At 40.3% G+C, this 16,387-nt stretch overlaps 1 protein-coding gene across 13 annotated transcripts in view; it reads right to left on the bottom strand.

Annotated features, from left to right (window-relative positions):
• Positions 1-658: 658 nt before the first annotated feature.
• Positions 659-16,387, bottom strand: part of LOC121530842 (pre-B-cell leukemia transcription factor 3) — an 80,876-nt gene continuing 65,147 nt past the window's right edge. For 4 of the 13 annotated variants that reach the window (XM_041836115.1, XM_041836116.1, XM_041836117.1 and 1 more), the window contains exons 4-11: positions 15,436-15,626; positions 14,234-14,369; positions 13,318-13,347; positions 7,237-7,402; positions 6,560-6,637; positions 5,999-6,111; positions 4,852-4,941; positions 659-2,427 (exon numbers count right to left, since the gene is read on the bottom strand). In XM_041836115.1, the coding sequence (XP_041692049.1) occupies positions 2,335-2,427; positions 4,852-4,941; positions 5,999-6,111; positions 6,560-6,637; positions 7,237-7,402; positions 13,318-13,347; positions 14,234-14,369; positions 15,436-15,626 (897 nt within the window). In that variant the 3' untranslated portion in view covers positions 659-2,334. The remainder of the gene's footprint in view (positions 2,428-4,851; positions 4,942-5,998; positions 6,112-6,559; positions 6,638-7,236; positions 7,403-13,317; positions 13,348-14,233; positions 14,370-15,435; positions 15,627-16,387) is intronic. The other 9 variants (XM_041836119.1, XM_041836120.1, XM_041836121.1 and 6 more) reach the window with 6 other exon arrangements.

Genomic DNA, 16,387 nt, shown 5'->3' with positions numbered 1-16,387 from the left:
GCTTCACTGGATCAACCTGAAACTTTGCACACACTGCTGCCATCTAGTGGCCAACATCTAAATTGCGCCTAAACTGCAATATTATATTGTGGCCTTTCTCTTGCATTTCAAAGATGATGGAACAAAAACAAAAATAGAAAACGCATGTTATGTTGTTTGTATTATCTTTTACCAGATCTAATGTGTTATATTCTCCTACATTAATTTCACATTTCCACAAACATCAAAGTTTTTCCTTTCAAATGGTATCAAGAATATGCATATCCTTGCTTCAGGTCTTGAGCTACAGGCAGTTAGATTTGGGTATGTCATTTTAGGCGAAAATTGAAAAAAAGGGTATGATCCTTAAGAGGTTAAGGGAAGGACTGAATTCATTCTGATCATTCTCAAAGAGATGGATTCCTTTGAAAATGATTGGTTGGTTGATAGTTCGATATTTAGCGTGCCACAATAGAATGAATTACCTAGATTGGTCATACTTTATGCAATGACTGTAGGGGTCTTATGAGCCATATATAGATACGCTATTACTTTAGACTTTACTAGTTTCTGTAATGCATTCTGATCATGACTGAATGTCAAAGTCAAATAAATGGAAAATATATACATGGGGAAAGATTGTTAGTAGTAATGTACAAATGAATAATAAGAACAGGAATTTCCATTTTTAAAGCAAAACGTTTATTCATGTTTGAAATTACACATAACTACCACAAGGAAGACTTTTCAGTCCAGGGTGTAGTCGGGTTAGAAAGAAACACTAAACATTTTTAATACGTTAGAATCACTGCCACAAATCATTTTCCATGACTTTATCAGTTTCAGAATCACATACAATACAAAAAAGAGAAAGAAAGTTTGAACCCTGTCAAACAGAGCTTGAAATGTACAGTTCTGAATACTGAAACCTCTATGCATTACAGTTTTTATAATGATTTTTTGTGTGAATTAGTAACAAGATGAGCAACATTCAAAATGTTCTTCAGTATTTACAACAGTTTTACTGTTTGTTGTTAATTTATGACCAACATTCTCCTAGCGCCTCCCTCAAAATCCACCAATTAACAATTTTGCACCTCTCCCTCTTATTTTTAAAAATGCCTTTTTTTCTCCCTCATTATTCTTAGTATTAATTTATTGTTAACATCATACATTTTCTTGTTTTTGTCTTTTTAAAGTTGCTACAAAGCAACATTATTTTCTTAAGATTAAAATATACATTAGATTACATGAACAAAAACAAAGAGTTCATTACACGATGTAATCAAAACCACTAAATAAAAATGTTAAATAAAAAGACAAAAACTATGGTGGTGATATTGTTTAGAGGTAGTAAGTGAGCACTCTAAGCTATAGAAATGTTGAAAATCTATTGGTTTCTATGAGTTTGAATGAGGTAATAAAGCTGTGTATTGATTGGTGGGATGTATAAATACTCTTAAGCTATATTATATACAACATATTTTGTGTGACTGGTATCTTGTCACATGCCAAAAGGAAGTGCTATAACTGGTTGGATTTACTGTTAGACCCATGACTATTTCAACCAATAGCCAAAAATAACATATTTGAATATCACATGACTTTCACCTCACACAGAATGTTAAACTATATAAAGTTGTCATTATGCTTGAAGATTTTGTCCCAAAATACAGTGTTATCCCATTAGTCTTGTCAATGAAAGGACTGCATGTCAAACTGGTGGTTGTAAGGCAAAACTAATATTGAAAGCAACTCTCCCAATCTGCCAGTGAGTTTACAACAGTAGCATATCTTATTTGTTGCACTCCTTGCATTCAGTGATGGAACTGCTACTTTGTTAGTCAATATACAGTAGGTAAGATACCAAGAGCCAAGGGAATTAACTGATCTAAAACAAAACACAAAATATATAAAAAAGATATATATTGCATTTCAAAACCAAAACATTTTAGAATGCATATGACAACACCAAATGCCATCCACTCAGGAATAAATTCAGCTTGGGGAACATCACTTCTTAAATCAATTGTCAATTGAAATTAATGTTGCGCATTAAAGATATGGGCCTTGTTTGATTGGTATATGTATGTGCTTACCCCTTCAAATGACAAACATAAACTAGAGCAATGGTGAAATATAATCATGAGACTGATGGAGTTTGAGCGAAGACTTCACTGAACTACCAAGAAAACATCAGGTGTCCATATTGTAGAACATCATTGTGAGGGGGGGTTGAGGACTCTGGTAGATGTAGCAGACAATTAGTTCTGAAAAAAAGTTTATCGCCTCTGGTTGGTCAGTCAGTGAAAGTTCAGGCTCTACAGCTTGGGGATCAGATGCATCGATAACAGATCAATTCGAGGTATCAGAGTGCACACTTCCAGGTCCTTCTGTCGGGGAGATTACAGAAGATGGAGTCATTGCATCGTGCCATCCCCCATTAGCCTAGGAAGGAAGCAGAAGAGAAGGGCTCACAATGAAATACTACAAATGAAAGAAGTCCATGTTAACAACCTAATGGTTTTGTAAGGAACCTCTATTTGTAATCAAGACCAGTTATTCCCCCAAAGACGTTTTCATGTGAGGCAGAATAAGATGACTCTGTACAATAAAATATATTTAGTAATACAGTAATACCAAAATACAGGTAAAAGAGTAATTCTCATTGTGTACAGTATGTTTGTGTACATATGCTCATTTACTAATTATTAAATAAAAAGAGTATAACTGGAAAGCCAATGGCCATTCACTGCATTATACTAGCATCAGCCATGAGACTCTTAGAAACAAATTTGCCTTATGCCTCAGCCAATGGGAGCGATCCCTGAAATCAATGTCTAATCAGATTTCAGCAGTGGCAGACAGCTTGTCGCTACATATTCTTATGTCAGTCAGGAAGAAGGAAGGCTGGGGCTGGGTGAGGTGGGGAATGCTGAGTGGAAGTGACGGGGCAGGGCCTTTCCAAGAGAGCCAGTCTGAGCCAGCCTGACTCTGCTTGGCTCGCGGCAGGGACTAGCCTTTGCTGGATCCCCTTCGTCACCATCAACAAAACAAAAGGTTAGCGTATGCTAATTTATCTATGATGCACTTCATTATCAAAACAATCCGTCTGCATTACTGTACACTGGGGGCTCTAGCACTCGTGGTTCATTGGTGGAATTAGTATTTTGACGATTTAGATCGTCTGGAATAGGTCAATAAATAGCTTTATCTGGTCTGCTTTGTCACAATGTCGGTACTGCATTGAAATAAGAGTATTGCTGTATGAGAAGACCTCTCCATCTCTTTAAATGAATTATCCAAAGCATGTTTTCATTGTTGCCTGGATGTTTTTCCTCTTTTTGCAGGTGCCATTATTGGATGTGTTGACTTGCCAGTAATGTTGTATTTCAGAGCTTATGTTTGTGTGGTGATTAATTGAGCTCTGGCCTAAACAGTGAAGGAAAGTGAGAGAGTGAGAAACACTTCAGTTGAGCCTGCTCGAGGTTGACACTTCTTCTAAAGGTCTGCGGGCTAAAGGGTACTCAACAAAACCAAAATGACACCAAACGCCGTCCAGGAAACTAATGACAGACTGTGTTAACTTTTAGCAAGTGTGTGTGCTTGCTTACATGGTAACCCCCCGAGAGAAAAAACAGTGTGATCATTTAATATACTTCCAAATATGTATCCCACTTTTATACAATTAATTGGGATTTTGAGTGATTGTCAAGTATGGAAAATAAAACATCTAAACGGTTGGCAAAGGTTGGCAATGTCAAAAGTATTAGGTTCACCTCTTTGCAGTACTGAAAATGTATAACTTTTATATGTCTCTATCAGAATTGACATATTAGTTCATGCTATTAAAATGCCCTTCAATAACAATAGCTGTCAAGTTGTTAAACTGAAAATAACCGAGCCTTCACATCACTACTGTCCCAACCATGGCAACATGAAGACAACAAATGGGAATAGTTTCTCTCTGATATTGCAAAGGGAAATATGTCAGTAACCATTTCTCTCTCCCTCCCTCTGCCTCTATCCTTTCTCATCAAACAAATTCATCTTTACTCTGATGGCTTCAGATTATGCACTGTGTTACAAAAAAGCACCATATCAGCCCTCATCAACGAAGATGGAATTCACGTCTGGAAAAGGCTGCAGGCAATCTCCCTTTCATATTTTATCATGATGATAAGGATATGGTAAAGTCTCTGAAGCATTTCTAAACAGCTAAACTAAACATAGAGATACAACTAAAAGCCTACTTATTTCATTTTGGTTTCAGTCACATAAGGTATTACAAGATGTTTATATAAGCAAAAATGGGGGGATTTTAAATTAAATGTATTTTTATTCCACCTGCACTATGATCTAGGTGTGTTTTATTAAACACTGCTTTTATCCTCCTGCAATGAAAATGTGACAACATTTCTACAATCTCTAATCTCCTATGTCACATGTTTGCTCCATCCTTTAAGAAGCTCAATCACTTGCTACGGCAGTGCTGAATGGAGTTTCTCACTTCCCTGGCTCACTGCGCTCAGATTACCCAGCTGCTACTATCTATTCTCACTATGTTCCTGACATCCTAGATTTCCATTAAACCTTTTAAAGTAACATTCAACACTTTTTTCTAAGAAAAGAAAATGTATAACGGGTCAAGAAATAAAATAAATTAGTGCAATTCATTTGCCTAAGATATCACTTTTATCACACAGTGGGCAGCAATGCGGGGTGTTCTGTATCTGAGCTAAGCTTGCTACCATAATGTGTCTAATGTTTACAGTAGAATGGATCCAGTTTGGACAAGGTCTGCTCAAGGTACTGTAATTAACCACGGTCTCCAGAATGGTACCTACAGGAAGAGAAAACCGAGACACTTACATTCAAGCAATTTGGGCTGTACATAGTGTTCCCCCCCAGAGCTTCACTGTATCCTGCCGTCTGACTGATAACATGGCGCAGGGTATCCACCTGTGGGGAGAGAGAGGGTGGGCATGGCTGTCAACACACTGTGGGGGTTTACATGAACACACATGCTCAATGCCACATTTAAAATCATACAGGACTTACTCCATGTGGAAAGGGACTATGAGACACAGACAACACATTAACCAGACTAACCTCTCCATGGTGCTATGATGGGTGTGTGCACTATCCAATGTATTTAGAGTATATCCACTGTTATCTAGATGTTGGCGCAAATGTCTACTCTACCTATAGCTATGTGGAAAGTTATTGTGGAAAATGTCTAAATTCTAACATTGAGACATACCATTGGGAAAAGCATGGCCACACTATACACATACAGTATTCAAACACACAACAATGTGTTTTGTTAACAAAACCATACGCACAAACAAATAGGGGGGAGGAATACATCAGAATGGACATAATGATGCGGACATATGGACAATACAGTTGTATTGTATGGACATGATTCATATGTTCTTTAAATTGTTAAAGCCATAAGTCTCTAGTTCTAACGGGTTCATTTGACATGCGTATGGTTATGTTCCTCTATGTGTCTCTGAACCTGAAGAAATAACATAATGGATGACAACAACAACAACAACAATATACAACACAACCAAAATGAGACAAAGACAGGAAAGGATACAAGAGAGGTATGTAGGGAAGCATAAAACCCAACACCAACCCAAGAGCTCAAGTCAAAGCCAAATGCATTCACAAAATGGAAACTTCAATCGAGTCTGTTACAGATGAAATAAATCCATTTTCTGGAGGCTTTTAGAAATAATTGTTGATAGCAATGGGGTGGGATATTTTTAGGTAGGCCAGAATATTCCATCCAAAGCGAATTACAGTCAGTAAAAAAGAAAATGTAGCTCACAGTGTTGCTCACTTTTGCAGAATAGACCTGACTGTGGGAATTTGAGCTGGCCCAATGTGGGCAGCATGTCTTAGTTACTGTACTTCAGACTGCACTGTGGATGGCTCAGCACACAGGCAAAACTGGGACGGCTCTGTGCATTTGCACACAGGACCTGTCCCTGTTTTTGGCTCCTACCTGTGACTGCACATTGACTCCGACTTGTGCCCCTTGGTAAGAATCCCCATTCAGAGACTGCATGCTCAAGAACATGTCCCCAGAGTTTGGGAGGTTAAAAGACCCTGAAGAACCTGGAAAGGGAAGATGTAAGTAGCTGAATAACTATATAGAGGGCTACGAGGGAAGAGTAAACACTAACTAACTAAACACACACACACAGAAAGACACAAACGTAGAAACAATCTACTGTACATAGGAACACAACGCCCACTACTACACTCAGTTACTAGATTCCCAGAAAGTAAGCAACTACAAAAGTAAAGGACGGAAAACAAGGAAATACAAGATAGAGGAGAGGATTATGGTCATGTCAGAACTCTGAGAAGCTATACTGATTTTCCACAAAAAGGAGGCAAAACAAACAATGAAAGTCACATGACACAAACAGAGATTCAATATGTGGCTGGTCGCTTTAAGCTCCCAATTTGTTCCACATCCCATAATCCCTGTCTACTGTTAGTGGGGAAATATCATATGCCAATGACAAGGACAATAAGAAGCTTATGAAAAGAGCAGTACCAGTAAACATGTTGGTTAAAAGAGTGTTTTTGCTCTCTGCAGAGTCCAGCTGAAATTCTTCATCTTTCATCTGGAATCCTGGGTGCAAGAAAAAGGGGACCACTTCAAATAGCTATCGCTTACCAGATCACATCCCCTTGTCACGTCAGCCAAGTCCAAAATCACAGTCATTCTCCTGGACTATACATTGTGTTGGATGACTTTGTATTATCATTTGTGAGTCCTATTCATTAATAATTGTGTGCATTATTGTTGTTATTCCACATTGGTTACCTATTCAGAGTCTACTGTAACTGCTCCCAGCTATTATTTTTAATCTCTCTTAAAATAAAATGTACTAACATACATTGGAACTACAGTTTGACAAATTAGAGGGGGGTTTGAGGAAAAGTCAAGGGAAAACAAAACCTCAGTGACATCATTTTGAATTGTCTTTTTCCCAGAAATACATCTGCTCTCGGTTCACAAACCAAGAACGCACTCTTTATGCATGAGTTTGCTTGTCTTATTTGGCATCGACTGTCTCAAAGACAGGAGACTGTGATCCCCAGGCTGGGAGCAGTGCCTGTCACTCCTGCCTGAGTGAATGGTGCGTGAGTGGGGGTGAGGCATGGGGGGGCTGGGGGCTGAGGGCTGGGGTTGGATGGCAGAGTTAGGGCCTGCACAGGGGTGCCTACCGGAGTTGGGTGTGGTAGGGGAGTTGGTCTGGCTGTTCTGCACTGCGGCGGCCACTGCATGCGCTGCTGTAACTGCAGTCTTAGCAGCATACAGGTTAGCTTCTTCCTGGAACTTGCCTATGTTCTTCTTGTACCGGATTCTCTTGTTGCCGAACCAGTTGGATACCTGGGGGAGAAAGCAGAGGGAGAGCCGAGGTGTCAGACGTCAAGCAGCCAAGGCACTGTGCACTGAGCAGTGTGATTGTTTCAAGACGTTTAGGTCCATCAAGTACCCAATTCCCAGCCCCTGCAGTAATGTCCACTGGGTATGCAGGCTAATTAAGCAATAATCAGGAATCACTTGTGCGTTTTCATAAAAGGGAGCATGACATGCTCTCTGTTTGTCTCTTGACAAAGCCAACACACCAGGGGTTGCTCGTCTCCCACAACACAAACTGAAAAGTTCTCCTGACTGTATTACATTGCCAGGCCTAGTGTTAAGGAAACAAGTTATGTTACTATACTCAAAGAAATGTATAGACTTGTTTGCTTCTGCATTGGTGGTAGAACTTGCTTGTGTCTTTAACAGATACACAGATTAATATTAATGAAGAATATTGCATACTACATCAGTGCAGAGCATCAAACCCATGGCTGGCCACTGCACATTCTGTCAGCCGGCCTGCAAAACACAGGACACAGGCATTGTGGTGCTATGGTGAGGTCAACGAGTAACAGTGAGACCTACCGTGCCTTCAGAAAGTATTCACACGCCTTGACTTTTCCCACGTTTGTGTTACATCCTGGATTTTAAATTAATTAAATTGAGATTTAGACCAAGGAGGTTCTCCAATGCCTCGCAAAGGGCACCTATTGGTAGCAGACACTGAATATCCCTTTGAGCATGGTGAAGTTATTAATTACACTTTGGATGGTGCATCATTACACTCCTAACTCAGTTGCCGGAGAGGAAGGAAACCACTTAGTGATTTCACCATGAGGCCAATGGTAACTTTAAAACAGTTTCAGAGTTTAATGGCTGTGATAGGAGAAAACTGAGGATGGATCAACAACAATTGTAGTTACTCCACAATACTAACCTAAATGACAGAGCGAAAAAAAGGAAGCCTTTACAGAATAAAAACTATTCTAAAACATGCATCCTGTTTGCAATAAGGCAATAAGTAAAACTGCAAATGTGGCAAAGAAATTAACTTTATGTCCTGAATGCAAAGCATTTTGTTTGGGGCAAATCCAACACAACACATCACTAAGTACCACTCCATATTTTCAAGCACAGTGGTGGCTGCATCATGTTATGGATATGCTTGTCATCGGTAAGGACTACGGAGCATTTTAGGATAAAAAGAAACGGAATAGAGCTAAGCACAGGCAAAAGCCTAGAGGAAAACCTGGTTCAGTCTGCTTTCCAACTGACACTGGGAGACAAATTCACCTTTCAGCAGGACAATCACCTAAAACACAAGGCCAAATATAGACTGCAGTTGCTTACCAAGATGACATTGAATGTTCCTGAGTGGTCTAGTTACAGTTTTGACTTAAATCGGCTTGAAAATCTATGGCAAGACTTGAAAATGGCTGTCTAGCAATGATCAACAACCATCTAGCAAATATTGTACAATCCAGGTGTACAAAGCTCTTAGACTTACCCAGAAAGACTCACAGCTGTAATCACTGCCAAAGGTGACATGTATTGACTCAGGGGTGTGAATACTTATGTAAATTAGATACATTATGTCTGTATTTGATTTTCAATACATTTGCAAACATTTCTAAAAACATGTTTTCACTTTGTCATTATGGGGTATTATGTGTAGATGGGTGAGTAAAAATATATTTAATCAATTTCGAATTCAGGCTGTAACGCAACAAAATGTGGAATAAGTCAAGGGGTATGAATACTTTCTTAAGGCACTGTATAGCATAACGTTTATGAGGAACTTTTGCATCCATATGAAATACAAATCTCAGGACAATGTTTGCTGTGTCTCTTTAAATTGAAACCTGAAACCTCACTTTAACGATACTAGTAAATGCTAACATTAAAAGCTTCTAGATTTCTATAGTGCAGTTTCTATATTTACATTCTACATTTCAATATTTATATTATATCACTATGACTACTACTTCACTATTACTGCACGGTGATAGAGATAAAACCGTCTAACCTCATAGTAGAAAGAAAGAAAGATTGACATTTTCTTTGCATGGGGTAAAACCAGTGTGTGAATGCTGGCTCTGCAATAATAGTGGAATAATAATGAGATTAGGGTTGTGTTTTAATAGGCCTATAAATTAGAGTGGCCTGTCGCCGTGCTATGGCTCCCCTCTCAACTCCTACAGCCTGCTGCCGGACCAGCCAAAGAGCATCTGCCCCTAATGAAGCTTTATTTAATTTCCACCCCTGCGCTTACATTTTAATATCTCCAGCAGCCCGCCAATACTGCAGCAAGCACAAACTGACTGGATTTGCATGACATCAGATCTTTCTATCCTGCATGTCTCTGTGCTTCTAAATCTTTAATATCTAGGCAATTAAAATTAATGACCATTCAGGCGAAGCCACTGTTGGCATGGTTTCCTTGACATCAATTGTTTGATGGGTTTACCTAGAGGTTAAACTAACAAGCAAGGTTTAATTGGATGCAATGAAAGCCCTAGCCATCATCCTTTTTACTTAACCTGCTTACAGTGGATTTTAAGAGCAGACAGGATGCAGGCAGTCTCACCCTTTGAGCCAGATCACCAACAGCACTGCAGACCATAGAAAACCTCTCTCTGAGTGGTATCATTAATGGGATATTACTGTATATATTTAACAGGAAACAAAAACACATTACCCTGCTTTGAGAAATCACTTTAAGGCAAATGCAATGACATTGTTATATTTTAGTAAATGCAGAACTAAATAAAGTATACAATTATCATTATTACAGTTAATTAAAATAAATGCATATAATAACAGTGATGATTCTGCGGTATAGTACTTGGGCTAACATTTAAGAGAGAAAAAACAAAACATAGATAAAAAGAAGCATCCAGCCAGCTCTCTAAAGCCTCTGGCCTGTTTCATCGAATAGTAATGGCTAAACTGAGCTGCTTGTCTGTCTGTGCTTCTGGGTAATGGCTGGAGCTGCCTTTAATCCATCCTTTATGAAAACACATGGAGGACCAAGGCTGATGCCGTATACCCGTCTGCTTCAATGGCATCTATGGGCCTCACAGCGCATCATAAAAAAGTCACTTATCAGCAGCGCTGTGTTAACACAAGGGCCACAATATAATGAAAACTACCCAACACTTTTATGTATCCCATCTACATGGCATTATAGTGCATAATAAACACAATGATTATGACACTGAGCTTGGATTAGCAATATATGAGAGGCCTTTGAACATTTTTATACTCGTAATCATCATCATTGTGACTATCACTGGTTTTGGATGTGCTATAGTTCTACTGGTGCTGAACGTGGTGATGGGAACAGTAGTTCTCAGACATATTATTGATAATAATTCACTATCCAGTATTCAACAGTGTTACATGAATGCTTGAAATAGAAAAGCATTACAATCAATTAATCAAAAACAGAATTGTTTTGACAGATTGTATAATGGTGAAATGGTATTTAATATATCAGTATATCAGTTTGTGATGACCTGGTCAGTATTATTCTATTATTCAGGACAAGCTGTTATGACTGTATTTAACCACTGTTTGGTGTTGTTAGATTGCACAGCCTCAGCAGTGTTAGTATCACCTCGCCTGGGTATTAAGGGGCCACTTCCTCTGATCTACACACATTTTTCTCCTGCCCACTGAACTCTGGCTTTGGTGATTCACAGGTTGCGCTAAACATTGTGTAAATGCAGGCACCATCAGGTAGGGACCACAACCCAATCCACAGAACTAATTCCCTTTTATCTTGTGGCAGACCGTGCATTCAATTGACTTCCCTATGTAGTGGGAGCCAGGTTGAAAGACTGAATTACCTGACCTCAGCAGCTGCATCAAAGGGAGCGATTGTATACTGGCCATGCAGACTCCTTGCAAGAACACGACACCGGGTTAGTTCTCAGCGACCCACTAGAGAGGGCATGTAACAGTAGTTAATAATCCACTAACATTTCTACCCTATTCCGGGTCAATACACTGCTCTTGTCATTGAAAGGGAATAGATGATCTTTCCAAGATCTCAATACAACTGGATTTATAAGGTCTTCTTGGGGAGACTCTTTAATAAAGCCTCACACTTGGGTCTTAATTATACAGACAAAGGTGGTTTCAGTGGCCGTGCTGCTGCTAATATTATCAATAATAGAACAGAGAACATTAATACTTAACACATTAACCCAAGGCATCCCTCGCACCCTCGCCTAAATATATAATGACCTGAAATATTGATAAGTGTCGCTCAATTGAAGAGTAAGGCTCTGAACTGGGCAACCACAGATTGCGGTGCTGAGTCAGCCCTGTGTTCTGAGCTCTCTCTTTTGTCCGTCTGGAGGGCTGCCTGTCCCAGTCCCTGTCCGTGCCCTGGGAGCAGAGTGCCCCCTCACAGCAGCACTGTCTGGAGATTATATCAATTATGGCCCCTGACACATCCATAAACCAAGACACAAACCACAGCCGTCCAATCCCACACTTTCATTTAGGAGCCCAGTGTCACACATGCAAACTGACAGAGTGAAATAATATGACTGCATCCTGCATTTAGAGGGCCATTGCCTCATGAAGTGAGGTAATCTTTTAAACAACACCATTAGCTCCTTTCGCATCACTGATGGTCACTACAAACAAGCACATTTGGCCTCAGATGGTATAATCCAAGGATATGCTGTTTACTTTACCAGCAAACAAGTCATCCATGCCTTTTATTGGATGATAAGTCCAATTCAGGCTTTTAAGTGTTGGTGCACATGTTTTACAGATCTAAGTTTGGTTACTTTTTTTCAAAACGATGTTCATGCAATGAAACTCACACTCCGTTCCTTCTAGTCAAAAAAGAATATAGTCATTGTATAATGCCCACCCAAACCTACTTAATCAATCCATAAATCAAAGCAGTACATTCCACCTAGACATCTATGATAACCTTCAGGCTGATATTTAATGCTTATTGATTCACATAGTTCTACTACAGTCATTGAAGCTCACCATTACATTTGAGGTGATTTGGAAATACCCAAACACTAAATTTCTGCTCATTCTCTGGATTCACTTTTCTGACTTCACCAGGCTCTCCTCCTATGCTTGATTATTTTCAAATGACAAACTCAAAAAAGGACTTGGCGAAGTCTAACTCAAAAGTAGTCAGTAGGAGTGTCTGCAGTGGCCTAGGCTTGTCAAGGAGAACCCTGCTAATGGGGCTTGAGATGAGTTCAAGTGAATTTCTACATAGACTGATTTGTCCTCCTGTGAACTCCTAAGGTGCCCTGTTTAGTGAAACATTCAGAACAAAGAATTGTTCCACTTGTGAGGGTCAATGTCCACTCCTTCAACTAACATGAAGCACACTGGTAGAAAGCAGAACATTAGACATACACTGCATGTTCTAAAACCAAGAAGGACAGAACTAGCAAATTATCTACAACAAACAAAAAATGCATACTGTGTAGAAAACAAATCATTTGTCTTATAGAAATAACAAAAAAGTTAAATGATATGAAATGAGACATCAAAACAAACACAGTGTGGTGGCATGGGTATCTTGAAATGGTAGTTAACAATCATAACAAATGGTCAAAAGTGAGCTGAAAATACAATGGAAATGTTGTATGATCCCTAGTCTTTGCATATGACTTGCTCACACAATAACGTGTGAGATTCAACAGCAAAATAACACGTTCGATGTATCACAGTGGAGCTTGCTTGGTGCCAAACGTACAGTAAAACTGTAAGCATGGTATGCCTACATTAAAATAGCATCGGATTGATTTTTTATGCCAGGATATCAGTCCATTTGTGTGAGGGAGGGGAGCTGTGTGCAGTGGTAGACTGTGAAGGTGCACATACAGAAACAAATAAAATATACAAAGAATGAAAACAACAACAGTGGATCAGGAGAAGTCATGACATACCTGTGATACTGTGATGGTGCTTCCCACCCCCTGAAGGCAAAAAAGAATGGGCTTTTACAGTATCTGACTGCATGACTACACTCAATATACCCCTCCACACCCCCTCCCCACAGAAAAGAGAGAACATTGCAAATCAGTGTTTATTGTATCGGTTATTCTCAAATTGGAACAACCATGGATTAACATCTGAACTAGAATACATAAATCTAAATGGTTCAAGTTGTAACAATAGTAGCAGAACAGAGTGCAGCATGATAAGAATGTTAAATTGGTTTGGGTGTGGGGGTTGGGTGTGAGAGATTATATTGCCTTCAGGTTAACCCAACTATTAAGCTAAAGGTAAAGTGGGAAAGTCACATAAATTGTCTGTAAAAACAAAATGTTTAGTGGGTGAAGCAGTGTCGTCTCCATGTACAAGCCACTGTGACCACACACGTACACCTTAAAAAAATAATATTTATTTACTGGATAACCTATACTGGTAGACATCCAGTCACCTGGACTGATCGGACAGACAGAGAGAACACGCATGGCGGATGGGAATGAGAAAGAAAATGGCAGGGGACCCAGAGTTGACAGCTATTGAAAGGCTAACATACTGTAGGCCCAGAGTGGACATATATGGAGGATTAACAGGCCCAGAGTAGATAGCTATGGAGGGCTAACCCACTGTAGGCCTCTGATTGAGGCCAATATTGAGGACACTGACCTCCCCTCCCCATGGCTACTGCTGTGATAGGCTGAACCCACCCTAACTGAGGTGTCATTAGGCTCAATGTCAAGGTAAGATAAAGACATTGGGCTCTGATAGTCCTTCCAGGCTGGTCTGGAGTTGCAGCCAGGGGCCTCATCTACTGCCTTTTCCCCCCTGATTACCCAACAGCCACTGCGTATGAGACAAGGAATCTGCACCCACCTGGGATACTGTGATGCTGCACTTCTTGGCCAACTCCTCTTTGGCTTCTTCACTGGGATATGGGTTGCTGAGGTGCGAGTAGAAATACTCGTTTAAGATTTCCGTCGCCTGCTTGCTGAAGTTTCTCCTTTTCCGCCTGAAAAGTGAACAAAATGAGAGAAAGGCCAAGCAAGCTCATTAGAGAGACCAGCATTAACTCATCCATTTGGAACGGACAAATTGCACAATCAATCTCACACATAAATGGTGAAAATAAGGAGGAATGGGGGTCTGAGAGAGGCGTCAGGAGCGGAATATTGTGTCCTGCTTTCAGCACCATCCTCATCAACACAGACCAAGCCATCCGCCATCCGCCAACCACAAGACCCACAAACACACACAACACAAACACATACAGTACATTGCTTAATTTGGTCTGTTGGTCTCTGATCTCCAGTCCAAGCGTGTAATGTGTAGTGTTTAGTGCAGTGGATGGGCAGGCTTGGTGATGGAGAGCTAGGCCCAATTGCCCAGTCGGAGTGCATCTCAGTACATTATAGAAATCACGACATGCCCAGCTGAGCATTGTTCCTGAAGTGCCACGGCCCCAGGGAACTTCAGTGGGAACAAACCAACTCTAACTAGATCCGGGACCCCTTCTTCCCCCCAGGGCACTACTTACCATATTATTGAGCATTAACTTATTTTGCCTTGTTTACTGCACTTCACGCGAGCAATGGGAAGCAAATGTGCTTCTGCTTGGTTTGCTTCGGCCCTGAACTTCCTCCCACTCTCCTCAGAGCTCCCCTCCACAAACTGTTTGTGATTACAGTAATCCAAAACACCTGCTGATGTCCTCCACTCCACCAATTACATATGACTTTGTTCCTGCTTCATTTAATCTAAACTGCTTTCAGGTGCTAGCGGATTATTGTTTTGAGAAGATGGCTACAATACATAACGCATGCGCTTTATGGCAAGATCATCTGTGAATATTTGCAGTGTGCTGTTTGACGCTGTATGTTGTGGATTCATTTTTTCCCAGATAGGAAGTGCATTTCTCTAATGTTGTTATTACGATCATATGTCTCTCATACAGTTCTGTCTCTGGGTACCTTCCTATGCTCCAGGCTAGAAACATTGGTTTTGTGGGTCACAGTCTAAGAAAAGTTTGGGAAGACAGAGAAACACACAGGAACACACACACATATATACACACTGACCTGGCATCAAGGAATCTGGAGCGCAGGATCATGACGGCCTCACAGGTGCTCTGTTTGAGCTGCATCTGGATGGAGCTGAACTTGCGGTGGATGATCCCCACCATGCGCTCGATCTCTTTGGGAGAGATGGGTCGCGTGCGGGACTGCTCCCTCAGCAGGTTCATCACATGGGTGGTGAACTCGTTACACGCCTGCAGAGAAATCACAGAGCACAACCCAGCCCTGTTAGTGTCATCCTGGCTGTATCTTTTAGCTAGGTACAACTCTCTCAGTAGTTGACCCGCATCCCTTGGTTAAAAGCATCTTCACTGATCGTGCCATTGAAAAACACAGCCCAGTATTTATACGACTGCTGAGCACTTCAATGACTTAATAGGTGAAGTCATCTATGAATGCAAATGCCGATTTGCAATTTGGCTTTGGCCCAGCACAGAGAGAATTTAAACAGCTTTTTGTTAAACCAGTAGTTCATACATGATTAATTAGAATAACTCATTTACGTAGTGCACACTTTAGTTCATTACTCTGAGTAAAATTCGTTAAGTATTTACATTTCGATAATTAAAACCTGGAAACACCCCTAGGAAAGATGCATTCACTCCAGGCAGTGTTGTGTGCCCTCTCCTCTCGTCCCCTTCCTCACTCCTCTCAGAGTGCCAAGAGTAAATTAGTCTAATTTACCTCGCCGCCTTGCTGAGGCATCAGTGTTACACCTTTCATTTTCTCCTATAATACTACTCTGTTTTTTTGCTGAAGCTCAACATGGCAGCCTAATGAGTTGATCATATTCTCATTTTACTGAGACGACTGCACTACTCCCCAGACTTTGTTAACGAACCACAAAATATATACATGTTTAAAATATTACAAGGGAAATATTTTGTTCCCGGGTTTGTACTCATGGTGGTTAATATTACTTGCAATCATTCTAGAACATCAGGGCAAAGTGAGA

Source organism: Coregonus clupeaformis, chromosome 18, assembly GCF_020615455.1.
Source record: "Coregonus clupeaformis isolate EN_2021a chromosome 18, ASM2061545v1, whole genome shotgun sequence".
Classification (NCBI taxonomy): Eukaryota; Metazoa; Chordata; class Actinopteri; order Salmoniformes; family Salmonidae; genus Coregonus; species Coregonus clupeaformis.
The sequence above is the reverse complement of the archived record's forward strand: the minus strand, read 5'-3'. Positions and strand labels throughout refer to the sequence as shown.